This window comes from Biomphalaria glabrata, chromosome 8 (genome assembly GCF_947242115.1).
Source record: "Biomphalaria glabrata chromosome 8, xgBioGlab47.1, whole genome shotgun sequence".
In the NCBI taxonomy this organism is placed as follows: Eukaryota; Metazoa; Mollusca; class Gastropoda; family Planorbidae; genus Biomphalaria; species Biomphalaria glabrata.
Window position 1 is genome coordinate 2,986,614 of NC_074718.1, and position 15,437 is coordinate 3,002,050.

The 15,437-nt window shown below is 35.1% G+C and overlaps 1 protein-coding gene across 3 annotated transcripts in view; it reads left to right on the forward strand.

The window, feature by feature from the left end:
• LOC106067883 (uncharacterized) overlaps positions 1–15,437 on the forward strand; it is a 54,190-nt gene that overhangs the window by 26,506 nt on the left and 12,247 nt on the right. For all 3 annotated transcript variants that reach the window (XM_056038016.1, XM_056038018.1, XM_056038017.1), the window contains exons 3-11: positions 651–794; positions 2,516–2,595; positions 4,156–4,267; positions 4,591–4,707; positions 7,129–7,395; positions 8,616–8,798; positions 12,846–12,981; positions 14,032–14,168; positions 14,935–15,078. In XM_056038016.1, the coding sequence (XP_055893991.1) occupies positions 651–794; positions 2,516–2,595; positions 4,156–4,267; positions 4,591–4,707; positions 7,129–7,395; positions 8,616–8,798; positions 12,846–12,981; positions 14,032–14,168; positions 14,935–15,078 (1,320 nt within the window). The remainder of the gene's footprint in view (positions 1–650; positions 795–2,515; positions 2,596–4,155; positions 4,268–4,590; positions 4,708–7,128; positions 7,396–8,615; positions 8,799–12,845; positions 12,982–14,031; positions 14,169–14,934; positions 15,079–15,437) is intronic.

Genomic DNA, 15,437 nt, shown 5'->3' on the forward strand with positions numbered 1-15,437 from the left:
GTTCTTGATTCTACTTAGATGAATAATGAACAGAAACTACATTTGGTCACACATCATTTGACAAACTGTCTGTTAGCTAACAAAACAAGTTTTAAAACAAGATGGCAAGATTATCTCAGGGCAACCTTATTTGTGAGGGCAACCTTATGATAACTTACCTGCATCTGGGACAATTTTAATTGATCCATTCATCTATTCACAAAAAAATTGGTCTACTCACTACGAGAATGGTTGATTCAGTCAATCTTTTGGAACAGCTATATATATATCTTAACTGAACATAATTAAAAGTGGCTCAATTATATTGCTTTATTGAAGAACCATATGTATGTTACTTCTCTGATTTAACTTGATCCAAGTTACATGAATGACCACCATTACTGTAATTTATAATGACCAATCATCTTAACATTCCCCTAATTTATAATAACAATCTTAACTGCCCAAACTTTTCCTGACCAACAATCTTAATTGCACCTATCATTTCTGTGATGTTCCTAGAGCTAGGTAAAAGTAAAATGTAAAATCTTAAGAATACTTTAGTGCCAGGATTTGAATCTGTCATTTTCAGCTAAGCATTCTGCCTTAGCTGTCAATGTCCTTATAGAGAGTTTCATTTTTTTTTTGTGTCTTTGTTTCTTTATTGACAGAAATCGTGATGACTGCTGTGAAGCGAAATGGTCAGGCCATGATGAGGATGGAAAGAAAGAAAAAGAAAGACATCAACTTGAACCAAGTGCACCACATTGCTGGGGGTCCATACAAGGGCATCCTGGTCAATAAACAAGCTGACAGTAAGTATCTCTCCATCTGATTAGTTCAGATGGATGTGCCACTCACTGTATTTTTGTTGTCTTAAAAAATGTTTAGGAGTGCTGTTATATAATCAAACACTCAGTGGCAAGTGAATATCAGACTGGAAATCTTTTCTTGATTTTAATAAAACTTTTTTAAAAAAATAATTGCATGTTGGTTGTTAGGCTAACTTAATTTACAATAAGAAATTTGGTCTGAAAAGTGAAGTCATTTGTTTTGTTTATTTTGGGTTAGGTTTTATATAGCACCAATAAGGTCATGATGAAAAGAAAGAGTAGGATTAGTAATGGAATAAAGAAAACAGGACATATGCTAGTTTCCTTGGAGGCAGTCAAGATTTGTTTAAATGAGAAGTTTTTGGACTATTTGGGTAGCGACAGTGACTACTTAGATGTGATTCACTTCAGTACCGGATTAAGTGTTTTGATTATCAATACTCTTGATCGTCTCATTTCAGTGTTGGCCTTTTGCCTGTGTTCAGTTGGTTAGTTGGAATTAGTTGTTACCTCTGTAAGAACATAGTCAACACTCAACTTAAGACACAGGGATGAGGTATCCAACAATGCTCTGTGAATGTTCAGTGGAACAAGATATCACAAGAGCTCAACAGCAGAAGGCTGTTTAGAAGCTTTTAAGTTCATGCAACAATTGAAGAAACTTGCGTCTTTTATAATTCCTAATTGACCTTACTTTCAGATCTCTAATAATTTTTGTCATAGGTTACACATTAGCTTAAATCTCCCACAGGAGGGCAGGGAGTGGTGGCAGTCAGGATTCAAAACTGGGTCCATCAGGATGCCAGTGTAGAGTGCATATGACTGACCAGACAGACAACTCTTTCTCAATATTGTTATCTTCATTATTTGATTTGGTTAGGTAGTGATTTGAAGCATAAAATTATCAATCAATGGATTTTTCTCACATTATTTTATAGTCATCTGGCAATAAAGTTACTAGCAGCTAGTAAAAATCCAGAAACCATTAAGTTAATGTTGTTTTTAGCCCAGAAGTCAATGTAGTATTAGGGATTGGTTAGCTCTTACATTTTTAATGGAGCAAATGTGGAATGTGATAATTTTCATGCCATGTGACATATTGACATTTGGAGATGAAAGAGTGCCTGACACAATTGTCAGATGCCATCATTTCATTGACACTAATAATTGTTTCTACTTGTAGCTTACATTCACCTCCTGGCCTCCTAACCAGCATTTATACTCTAGTGTCCTATTTTTAGTAATAAAAGTGTGCCAGAGTGGAATAAACTGTTTAGCTAACTGAGACTTTCAATACAAAAACAATAATAATAATGGTGCCTAAACCTCTTAAAATTAGTAGAATTTAACAAGTTGTAACATATTTTTGTTGAACAATTCTATCCCTTTTGATGAGTTACCTTCAATTAATGAACTAAGTATAACAGGATGGTTGCCAGGTGATCTGGTATGTGCTCTGGACTGTTGTCTTGATATTCTCCATGGTCCCAGGTTCAAATCCTGCTAGCTGCCACCTCCGCCATCCTGTTGGAGGTTTGGGCTAGGATGTAATAATCTTCAATTCTGAAGAAACATCTGAAACTTTTAAAACAAAACAATGATGTGTCAGACAGGGAGACTACTTTTGGTAAGTGAACAAGCTTATTAAAAGTGTCTTCTCACTGCAGTTACATGTTCATCTTTGTATTGTATACTCTCCACAGCACTGGACACTGTTGACCCCCCAGAAGGTAGAGTGGAGTTTATGGCTTACCTCATTCATGCAGACAGAGACAATGCTGCTGTAAGTAAACATTTCACTTATCTTTTACATCACCAATAACATCCATCCATCCATCCCAGTGGCGCTACAGCCCATGGAGGGCTCTGGCCTGCTTTAACACATCCTTCCATTCAGATCTCTCCTGGGCCTTTCGTCTCCACGCCCTAACCCCCCAAACTGCTTCAGATCTGCTTCCACGTCATCTATCCATCGCATTCGGGGTCTGCCTTTGGGTCGCCTGCCTTTTGGTTTTTGCCTGTATACGATTTTCGCCCCTCTGTTGTCTGACATTCTTTCAAGGTGACCTGCACAACGTAGTCTGTTCTTTTTTATTTCATTCACTATTGGTGGGTCTTCATACAATTGATATATCTCATGGTTAGTGCGTGTCCTCTACCCTATTTCATCCTGTTTGGCACCATAGATTTTCCTGAGGATTTTTCTTTCCCAATTCTAACATTCAATGTATATAATACAAAAGGAGTCTTTCTTTTAAAATGAAAAGCTCTGTAAGACAAGTTCAAATGAAACAGCTTCAATAGCTATACATTTTAATATCTACGGTTACTTGGATTGAACTTTTTTTTCATATGGTCGAGAGGCCAAGTGCGCTTGAACTTGGCTCGGCTTGGCTACCTAGAAGGGGGCTCAAGGTTCGACCCCTGACTCGAGCAGAGTTGTGTTTACTGAGCGCCTAAAGGCAGCATGGAAAACCAACTTCTAGATACCCCCCTCTCCCCACCGGTCCACAAATGAGATTGGACCAAAAGCGCTCTGATCATGCTATAAGCATGAAAGTAGCGCTATATAAAAGCTATAATAATAATAATATAATAATCTCATCAAATGTTATATATGTTAGCCTTATCAAATAAAAGGGGGGTGGTGACTGGGTGGTAAAGCAATTGGAATCCTGTTGGATTTAGAATTTCCTGATTATAAGGGCACCTCTGAGTGCACCCAACTCCAAAGGATGGGTACCTGACATTAGTTAAGGAAAAGTAAAAAAAAAAGTTGGTTATTGTGCTTACCACATGACACCCTCATTAATCATAGGTTGTGGAAACAGATGGGATTTACATCTTTTACCTTATAGGCCAAAAGGTCTGAAGGGGTACTTTACTTTTCTTTTATACATCAAATAAAAAAGTTTTTGTGACAATGTATTTTGATAATAAATCCTGCTAGCACCGGTTATTGAAATCCTTTAGGCATCTTATTTTTCCTGACTGTGAAGTCAAAAACAGAGTGAAAAACAAGAGTGAAAGAGTGAAATTTATTTATGTTTTGTAATAAAAAAAATTTTTTAAAGTAGGTACCGTTTTCAAACCTTGTGATCTACAGGACAGATAAAAGGCACTAGTTTTTTGTTATGTTGATAAGTTGATATTGTATTCTCATATCATGAAAAAAAAAAATCTATTAATTAGTGCTTGTAGTTCAATGCTAAAATTTATATACTTTTTGTTTGTTGTTTTCTTATTGATTAAACTAGAAATGATTAACAACTGTTGCAACTCTATAATGCTAGTAGCTAGTAAGCATCAAAACATGATTAAATCCATACTTTTATATCTTCAGGACCGCTGGACTCTAAGATTCTGGTTCAGGGGTCAAGCTGATGGTGTCTCTAAGAAAAAGATATTCACAGATTACTTTTCAGAGTTAATTAACCCCAAAAACTTACCCAGAAGTAAGTGGCTAAGGTTGTAATGGTGTGTGTTAATCGTGGACAGAATAGTTATTATCTAAAATTAGTCAAAAAAAACTTAAAATTTTTCAATAAAACCACTGGCTTAGCAAAGTTTAAGTCCTTGATTATCATGCAGACTTATTTGACACATGGATATTCATAGGATGTAATTATCTTCTCTTTTGAAGTAATGTCTGTAATTGATAAACTAAAATAAGACTTACTTGAAGAATGATTTCGAAATGAAAATACACAGCAGGGCTAAATCTAAGAAGGTTATCTAGTTTGCAGTCACAGTTAAATGTTTGTGAGTTTGTCTCCAGAGTATGTTGGTTTTGTCAAGAGAGCTCTAGTACTTCTACAAAGTTATCAGACAGTCAAGAGGCTGGAGCTGGAGGTGGAGGAGGTGACGGATGTAGAGGAAGACTTACCACCAATAAGTAAGTGGGCTGTTTTTCACTCTGTTTTTCACTCTGTTTTTCACTCTGTTTTTCACTCTGTTTTTCACTCTTGTTTTTCACTCTTGTTTTTCATTCTTGTTTTTCACTCTTGTTTTTTCACTCTTGTTTTTCACTCTTGTTTTTCACTCTTGTTTTTCACTCTTGTTTTTCACTGTTTTTCACTCTTGTTTTTCACTCTTGTTTTTCACTCTTGTTTTTCACTCTTGTTTTTCACTCTTGTTTTTCACTGTTTTTCACTCTTGTTTTTCACTGTTTTTCACTCTTGTTTTTCACTGTTTTTCACTCTTGTTTTTCACTCTTGTTTTTCACTCTTGTTTTTCACTGTTTTTCACTCTTGTTTTTCACTCTTGTTTTTCACTGTTTTTCACTCTTGTTTTTCACTCTTGTTTTTCACTCTTGTTATTCACTCTGTTTTTCACTCTGTTTTTCACTCTTGTTTTTCACTCTTGTTTTTCACTCTGTTTTTCACTCTTGTTTTTCACTCTTGTTTTTCACTGTTTTTCACTCTTGTTTTTCACTCTTGTTTTTCACTCTTGTTTTTCACTCTTGTTTTTCACTCTTGTTTTTCACTCTTGTTTTTCACTCTTGTTATGTTAAAGCCACCACAAATGGAGGAGCTGGAATACTTATCGAATGGCCAGATGGAGGAAAACTAGAAAAATCCTTTGCAACTGGAGAGCTCTCTGACAGTCACAGAGCAGAAAGGGAAGCACTAGCACTAGCTGCTACCATGCTAGCAAATCATCCAAGTTCCCCTCACAGTCAGATTGTCTTTCTAACAGACGCAAAAACAACCCTCCAAAGCCTGCAAAACTCTGATTCCCCTTATATTAAAAACCTCAGAACAGCACTCACAAAGCTCAACCACAACAGCAAAAAAACTGTCATTCAATGGATACCAGCTCACATACAACTAGCAGGAAATGAGAAGGCTGACACACTCGCCAAGAGTGGGAGAACAAACTCACAAGTAAACTCTGCTCTCTATCCAGAAGAAATGAAGAAATTAATTGTAGATAAAATAAATGAGAAATGGACGAGCTCCCATCCAAATCACAAGAAAGATGATGCTTACTATAAGCTATCCCGACAAGACCAGCGTCTAATCTTTCGACTCAGGACCGGACACAACAGAATGCGACAACACATGTTCCGGAAGCTCAAAATTGGAACCAGTGAAATCTGCCCATGTGGAGTATCACCAGAAAATGCCGACCACGTCCTCCAAAACTGCTCTCTCTACCAAGAGGCCCGTATAAGACATTGGCCCCAAATCACCCCAATAGAAAGAAAACTATATGGAGAGCTCCCTGATTTGGAAACCACTGCGCAGTTCATCTCATGTATTGGTCTAGTCATATGAACACTCCAACATAACAATGAGAACGATGAAGAAAAAAAAGAAGACTCTTGTTATTCACTCTTGTTATTCACTCTTGTTTTTCACTCTTGTTATTCACTCTGTTTTTCACTCTTGTTTTTCACTCCGTCAGAGCACTGCATTGTGTTGTGTACAGAGCAGCATAAAGTCTTCTTTTTTTTTTTTATATCAAATCTTAAGTTATTTGAAAATTAAGCAAAGCTTAGTTTTGACCTATTTGCTTTCACTAAGCCAGTGTACATGTTTTGCCATTCTGGATTCATAGACTCATCTTCACAGAGTTATGCTTTAGCCTTCTTAATTCAAATGCATCTCATTTTAATTTTGAAAATGGTTACAGCAGTATAACAGGATGGTTATACAGATGAGCTTAATTTTCTAATTATGTTATCTCCTCCTACACCCACTCCTTACAACCTACACAATTCTAAATTCTTTTTTCACTTTATCTTTTTATTAATAAAACTCAGCAAATGTTCCCCTGTCAGGCCCAGCAATTTATGATGGCAAATAATGTAAAGCTCATTTGTTTCTGTGGCAAAGGTTTAAGATGTAGACAGCATATCAACCAACCTCTTTTAATTCTCCAACATAACTCGGAAATCTTTTAGAGTTGGGTGGCTCATCTTAAAGTGGACTCAGGCTCATCTTAAAAATCCACAAGTTAAAAATCCCAGTCTTCACAGAGAATTAAACTGAAGATCTCATGGCTTGGAAACCAAGTGCTTTACCACTCTGCCACCAAGGCCTAATCCTAAACTTTTTAAAGCGCCTCTAATTTGTTTTGATCATTCAGCTCTTTTCATTATGTGAATAGTTGACAATTATTATAGCTATTCAACTTCTAGCTTCTCAAGTTTCTGGTAGGATTTCGACCTTTTATAGTTTGTATTTTTACATGCCAGAACCTCTTGTGCCAAAAAAGCTTCACCCCAATCCTGTTAACATGTATGCTTTTACATTAGATTTCAGCATGAAAACTTCAATAACACCTCCAACTTTTTCTTCATCTCCTACAGAAAGCTTTGTCTCAGTGTTTACTCCAGACTCCTACACTTACCGCTTTGTGCCTGAAGTATCTGTCGACAATAAAACTTTCCTGACCTTTAAGATCAAGGCTAAATGTGATGCCCAGATTGCCCTGTGCGCTATCTATGGATCAGTTGAGCGCAAGGCTTATGAAATATGTCTTGGAGCTGAGGACAATTCTAAATCTTTTATCCGAGATGGCTCTTTGGGACCAGTCAAGTCGGAAGCCAAAACTATCAACTTGTTAAGTGAATCAGGTAAGAGGGTATGTCATTTAAATTTTACAATAATTCCAGGAAAACATTGTTAAGATTTCTGTAAGACTTCAAGGTCAGTAGTTTATCTAAAGCTATAGCTAGATTCTCATTTCAATTTAGTTTAATTCTAAATATTTTAAAGCTCGATTTCCAGTGTCTAGCTCTTGTATACTTGAGCTGTTTATGGTGTACCAAACGCTGAAACACTTAATCACATCTTTTTCTCTTCTTCTGTCAAACTTATGATATTTTAGTTATTTTTCTGTGCTTTTATTGAACACTTAATTACATTCTTTATATAAATAAACATCAAACTCTAAACATTTTATATTACATCTTCATTTCTAACTGAACAATCAAAGTTGTTATTCTGAAACAAACACACAAAAAAAGGAAAGTTTCCTTCCAGACCTATTATTGGTCTTTCCTCACTGGTTGGCTACCCATTTCAGCTTATGTGGTATCAGAAGTATCCTTAAATCTTTAGTTAAATTATTGTTGAAACCTGAATGCAGTATCTTAAGCTCAGTAAGTAAGCATTATACTGTTTCTTTCACCTTGTTTAAATGTTCTACTATATAGATATTACATAAGAATGTATATCACTTATATGATTATTATGAACATAACACAACAATAGAGTATAAAACCATGTCTGTATAGTATGGCTTTATAATACACTGAAGGACTACACAAAACACACCTTGTTTAAATGTTCTACTATATAGATATTACATAAGAATGTATATCACTTATATGATTATTATGAACATAACACAACAATAGCGTAGGACGTAATCATCTTCTTTTTTGAAGTAACGTCTGTATTATATAAGATAAGATAGAGTATAAAACCATGTCTGCATAGTATGGCTTTATAATACACTGAAGGACTACACAAAACAAATCTCTAACATTTTGTGAACACATTGTCTTGGACTTACAAACAGAAGAACAACAACAGAACAGATACTGCCCATCATATCCATTATCCATAACAATGATTAAGTATACAAATCATGTACTTCTTTCTGTCTTAATAAACCTGTATTTTTTTAAAGTTGGAAATTAAAATAATTTAGAATATGATTATAATTTCTCTTTGGCCGTTTAATGTACCTATCCATATTCCTCTGTGATCCTATCTTTCTCCTGTCCATCTGTTTTTAGTTTCTCATTGAGTTCATTCAGTTAATATTTGAATGTATATGTCTTCCCAGATTTTCATTACTTCTGGCTGTCCTGGGCGAACAACAAAGTGGAGGTGGGTAAAGGAGCCAAGTACGGGCATGCCAGATTTCTCTGCTGGGATGTTCCTGCCAATCGTCAGTTCAAAGTGAACAGCATGGCAGTGGCCACCAGTCGTGCCACTAAAGGGCACTGGGAGTTTGCTGAAATAATTGGTAAGATTATACAGCTAATTTAATTTAATTCTGTCAAGATTGAAATAAGTCAGGCTATCTTTAAGAAAAACAGTTATTTGTATGGGTAAGATGAGTCAGTTTCTTGAGTTTCATTACTTTATATATAAAGCAGTAATGCCTAACTACAGCACATGGGCCATATCAGGCACTTGATGAGATACTATCTGACCCCCTTAAACTCTTATCCTCAGTGTAGAATGAAGACTTAGAGGCTCAGTTCATTTGGACTCAACATTTCCAGGCTGAAATAGGATAGGCAGGACTGTTCTTTCATCTCTAGAGGCTATACAATAGTTAATCATTTGATCCTTTTTATAACCATATATACCAGTGGTCTTCAATCTATTTTGGCCTACCGCCCCCTTTTCGATTTTTTTCTTTAAAAAAATCCACCAGTGCCCCCCTCTAAGAAAAACACTTATAAAGAAGCGTGAGAAGGCCAATTTGAACAAAATATCATCTATTTATTAATTTTGATGCTGTCAATAACACTTATCCCGCTTGGGAGACGACCGCATGCCAAAGGCGATTGTTGTGAACTCCTTGGCCTATGACTGACGAGCCTTAAGAAGAACTGAGTTACAGAGGTGCCCCCTCCCCTGTGAGCGCTATAAAGATTTATTCAGGCGCCATTTCGCTCTCACTGGCATAGAGAAAAGTACCTGGCAGCATTCTCTGGCAGCAGATAGCCTCTGAGAGAAACAGTTCGAGAGCTCTTACAAAAACTGCGGGACAAACATTTGATACTCAAAAAAAAGCCATTATTGAAGACAGGCACAAAAGACGGAAAGAAAACTTAAATAGAACACCAGCATACATCGGCTTTGTCTGCATAAAATTCGGGAAAATATGTAGGTCGCAGTTGGGTTTGCGTAGTTATGTGAAACACTGGACTCAGCCGTAATCTTCGGAATTAAAGGCAAAAACAGACAATATTATCATTATACAAAAAATTATGTCAAATAATTTTCAGTGTGATTACACACAAAAATTAATTGCAAAGACTTTCTTTCAAATCCTAAGAATAGTCTCCGTTTGAAGTTTTGAATATTAGGGCCTACTGTTTTTTTTGGTTTAATTTAGTTTTATTTTTTAATATAAATATTATTATTGCTGAATTCACTACAAAAAGAAATTAAGCTAATGGGAACCTTGTCACTGTGTGCCTCCTATGTTTACATTCTTTTTACTGAAGACATAGTTTTGTAAATCTATTTTTTCATGCAACTCAATTAAAACATCAGTAACAGATGTTTAATAATTGTCATTTAAATATACATATTTTAAATTTTAGAAGCGAATCTTAATTTCTTCATAGAGCATTATTATGTGAATTGCATAGATATCGGTGTCCTTGGGCAGTAATTCATTTGTCAACAAACAAGTTATGTGAGATTGTAAAACCCTTTAAAATAGATTTAATATCTCGATAAAAGAGAAAATGCTATTTTCAATAAAAGTCAATCTCTTTCCTAGCAGTCGGAGGTTCGTTTCATTCATTTGTGTTAGATGCCTACCATGTAAAACATCTTTTTAGCCTTCTTTAAGTCATCGCCAACCGTTGAATCTTCCCGTTTCTCAAAAACAAAAATTATTTAAGAGTTAAAAAAAAACGAGACATAACAATTAACAAATCCCTTTCGAAATCCAGTGAACTTCAGTTTACAACAAGAGTCTAACACCTTTTTTCATCATTTGTTTCACAAAACTGTTGAAAGATGCACTTATTTTTGGCATGGGTTTGTATTTTATTTACAGTTTTATAATTAGATTCAAATAGAAATGAAATTGCGGGCTAAACTTTTCTTGTGTATCATAACTCACAATGTGAATAGTGAATAGATTTGTCCTTTATTCTATATTACTTATGAAGTCATTGTAGCGTCCAACCACTGATGGTTTCCTATATGTCCTCATAAGCTACATAACAAGACAATTTTGAAATAATATTTCATCTCTAACAGAAAAAAAGTCTTTTTGTGTTATATATGTTTTAAAATAAATTTAGTTTTAATCAATTTTTCAACAATATCACAAGTATTTAAAAAAAAATATGCATTTTTCTAAGAAGCCATTAAAACATATCCTGCTTTGCCGTTTTTTTTGTTTTTAATATTGTTTTAATTGTAGATTTTTATAATTGTTCATGAATATTCTTAAATTATTTTTGGAAATCGCTATATGTTCGTGAAGCGGACATGGTTTCATAACCTCATTTTAAAATGCCATCAAATTAGAACTTACTTTTTTTCTAGTGGCAATCCACTAAAGCTCAAGGAAATATTACATGACATACCAGTGAGTTTTCGTAACAACATTTTAGCAATGTTTTTTTGTTTTTAAAAAGTTAAAATATTCTTTGAAATGTTACCTTTAATGTTTTTTGCAATTAACATTTACATATCAATATATTAACATATGTAGATAAAATAAACTATAATCTAAAAGGCGTATTACCTACTTTGTTTATCAAATCTTAAACGTTTATACGCGCGAGATCCAAGGACAATAAATACTATACAATGATAGCATAAGAGTAAGAATTTTAAAATAGAAAATGGGATTACCGAACTCAATTTCTAACACTGTTTCTGTTCTTAAATTAGTAGCAAGTTAGCTATAATTTGTCTATATTTAGTTTCCCAGCTTTAATGTTGAAGAATGTTTAAATTTGTTTTGTTTCAGAGCACCTTTAGTTTCTTCTTTCCACCTTTATGCCCAGCGCCCCCTTACCACCTCATTTTGTGCCCAGCGCCTCCTACCGCCCCTTTGGCTCTCAGCGCCCCCCAAAATCTCGAAAACGCCCCCATGGGGGCGATATCGCCCCCGTTGAAGACCACTGATATATACATTGGTCATTCACTGAGATCGGTAGATTTGATTCTTCTGACAATTTTGTGTTTGTAATTATTAATGTTCTTGAGTTTATAAAGCTATACTACTTCACTACATTTCAGTTCTAGTGATTTTGTGAAAGTTATCTATTTGTACTTTTACAGTTTCATGTACTATATTATATGCTATATTTTAAAGACGGTACTTTGTTGGGGGGGGGGGGGATTTGTATAAATGAAAATAAAGACTCTTACACCTCACAGATATTCATGTTTAACTAGTTATTCTGGTTTTCATTCAAGAATTAACTTGTTTTTTTTTTACTGCTAATTCAATAGAAGCCTCTTATAGACAGCATTTTAAAAAAAAGAAAAACAAATCTAAATGTAATAGACATTGTATAAACGTATTCAAATTATTTGTCTTTCTATTAGATCAATTTCATTGTGTGAGTGTACTTACAAGCTCATTCGTCTAATGAGAACGTTTTTTTTTTTTTTTTCTTATTGTGTGTATGTTGAAGATGATGGTAAGTGGCATGCAGGAAGATTGAAGTGTGTCATGGAATTGTGTCATGGAATCCAGTAAAATGAAGCATGCTTTACAAAACTAGTTTGAAATCTGCAGTGCATGCATAGAAACAAAGTCTAAACTGTACACTGTCACTCTTGCTCTATTTCTAGACTCAATTTTTTTTTACTGAGGACAGCATGCTGTTTTTTCTATGTCATTAGTTTATAGTCAATTCCCTGACTTTTAAATGGTTCATAATTAGCTCTAGTAATACAAGAAGTGAAGAAAACTTGTTCAGTTCTTTTTTTTTTTTTTCAAATGTTTATCTTACAAAAAGGTGTGTTAATGTTAATATCTGTACACATTTTTTGTTAATATTTGTTCAAATTTTTTGTGTGTTAGTTAATGTACACATTGAGTAGTTAATCAATTTAATTTCCTTATTCCTTGTAGTGTTTTTAAAAAAAATAGCTGTCTCTTAAGTTTTCAAGAGATTATTATATATATGATTAAGTTAATTATCTATTGATTTCAATCTTCTTATCAATATTAACTTTAACTTGTGTTAAACATTTTAAAGTCAAATAAAAAAAATCAATATTGACTATTCTACCCAAGAACAATAACTAGTGTAGTAAAATATTATCTTAACGTTTTTGTTCATTTTTTAATCTCTAGATGAGAAAGATTTTCACAGAGAAAGTAAGCGAAATAAAATCAAACTCTCCCTCCTCTGGCTGGCCAAGAAACAAAAAATGTTGCAGATACTGGAAGATGCTTACCCCAACAATATGTCCACAGACAAACTTTTTAAGTGAGTTCAAGACTTTCTGGAAATTTTTAGCTATCCTTTTTATGATTTAAAAGAATTTTCTTTAAAATTTCATCACTATGGTGTGTGTGAATAATAAAAAAAAAAAAAAAAAAAAGATTTTAACAAGTTGCAGATATTTTTATTCAGGAATGAAGATTATTATGATCTAGCCCAAAGCTCTTGCAAGAAATCAGGGGAGGTCATCAGAAAGAATTTGAACTCAGAAATCATTGTGAAGATAGGAGGAAGCACATGCCATATGACCATCTAGCCTATTCAATCTGGATGACAGCCTACAATCCATTCACTACATTATAATTTGTGTATCCCAGTTTAATAATAGGCTAACAGTTATTTAGCATATGTGATTGCCATTTGACATTCAGTAAAAAAAATAATGGTAAGACAAAATACCAGATACTGAAGTCCTTCGAAGAGTGGTCTGCAAAGCATCCACACAATCCTGATGCAGTCCCAGCTGCGATGGGCAGGACACGTCTGCAGAATGGAAGACCACCACATCCCTAAATGACTCTTGTATGGCCAACTAAGCGAAGGAAAGCGCTCGCAAGGTGGTCAAAGAAAGCACTTCAGGGACACCCTCAAAGCTTCTCTGAAGGCGTTCAGCATAGACCCAGCCACCTGGGAGACAGAGGCACAGGACAGAGCATCATGGCGTTGCGCTGTGAAAGCTGATGCACATGTTGCTGAGGAAAAGAGAACAACACTGCAGAAGAAAAACGCCAGAGAAGAAAAGCAAGGCCAATGACACTAGCTCCAGCTGGAATAACCTGCCAGTGTGCAGCCGAACATTCCGGGCTCAAATAGGTCTCACCAGCCTCATGAGGAGGCATAAAACCCCAGTGCAAAGCCCTCAGCCCCATGGATGACAAAGTATTCCTCATTGAACCACGATGGACGAGCTATAATAATAATATATGATTACAGGATATTTTTTCATTTTATGATGTATTTAGATTTTTATCAAATATATTTATTCTAATATATCATTTAATTTAATCCTGACCTTTATTTCTATATAATGAATAGAACAGCCAAAGTGAAAAAAAATGATAGTATCACAGCTGTGGTCATGTTGAAAGACCTGGAGAAGAAAGGTCTGATCAAGGAAGTGGAGAAAGGGATTTGGTTGAGAATGCAGACAAATGAGGAGACAGTCAAACATGGTAAGTCCGAATGAATGCAGACAAATGAGGAGACAGTCAAACATGGTAAGTCTGAATGAATGCAGACAAATGAGGAGACAGTCAAACATGGTAAGTCTGAATGAATGCAGACAAATGAGGAGACAGTCAAACATGGAAAAACTGAATGAATGTCTGGGGCACAATTGTATAGATTTTGCCTGTTCTATAGTTTTTCTCTCTGTAAAGCATTTCTTTCTACATTCTCTCTCCTCAATAGTAAAGAATCACACTGTCAGTAATGATATAAGGGTAGAGTTTGTTCACAAGTTTTGGATATTCCTTTCGAATTAAAGATTATGTCCTAGCAGGGAATGGCAGCAGTTTGGGCTCATCTTGGGAGAATTATGATGACAGTACTAAGCCCATACCATATGACCAGGCAGCCAGGAGGGAACATGTAATAATTGCAATCTAGATCACTTGATCTAATTAATGCCAAGGCTTTAGTATTATGTTATAGCTAAAAGTAAGCAAGCTAAGAGTTTTTGTTGAAATTATTGCTAAATTGGACTTTCAGTTAAGTATTTCATGATAATCTATATGAAAATTATGTGCTTTTTTTTTTTTAAAGATTGAAAGATGAAATTGATATCAAATTATCAAGATGACATTGATATGTGGCCATAATTAAAATAGCCCATTCTTTTATTCAAAAATATGGTGCAGCATGGACTAAGAGTTTGAAACACTGTAAATTAATCTGCAAGTTATACATCAATGAAGATTGTATGTGTCTTGTCTGCAGAGGTGTTATTGGTCCAAGACTTGCCAACTCTATCCAGTAAAGAGCAGCCTACCATTGGCATCATCACTGGACTGTACCAAGAGAAGCTGGCAGTTGACGCTATGATTGAGAATAAGAGAACTTATGTCAAGTATAAAACTGAAGGTAATAGGTCTATATATTAATGTGTGTGTACATTCTAGTTCTGGTCCACAATGTGAGTTATTTCAAAAAGACCAGCTGTTAACTTTGAAGACATAAGTTTGGCTTCATCATCATCATCATCATCACTCCTTTGAGTTCCTCATGGAACATAGGGCCTCGACAAAAACACGCCACTCTCCACGGTCTCTTGCTAGCTTTTTGATGGTGTCCCAGCTCTTCCCTGTCTTCTCTGCTTCTTCAAATACACTGCATCGCCATGTTCTTTTTGGTCTTCCTCTGGGTCTTGTTCCCTGGGGGTTCCACTCTAAGGCCTGCCTAGTTTTGCCAAGTTTGGCTTAATGGCTAGTAAAAAAATGTTT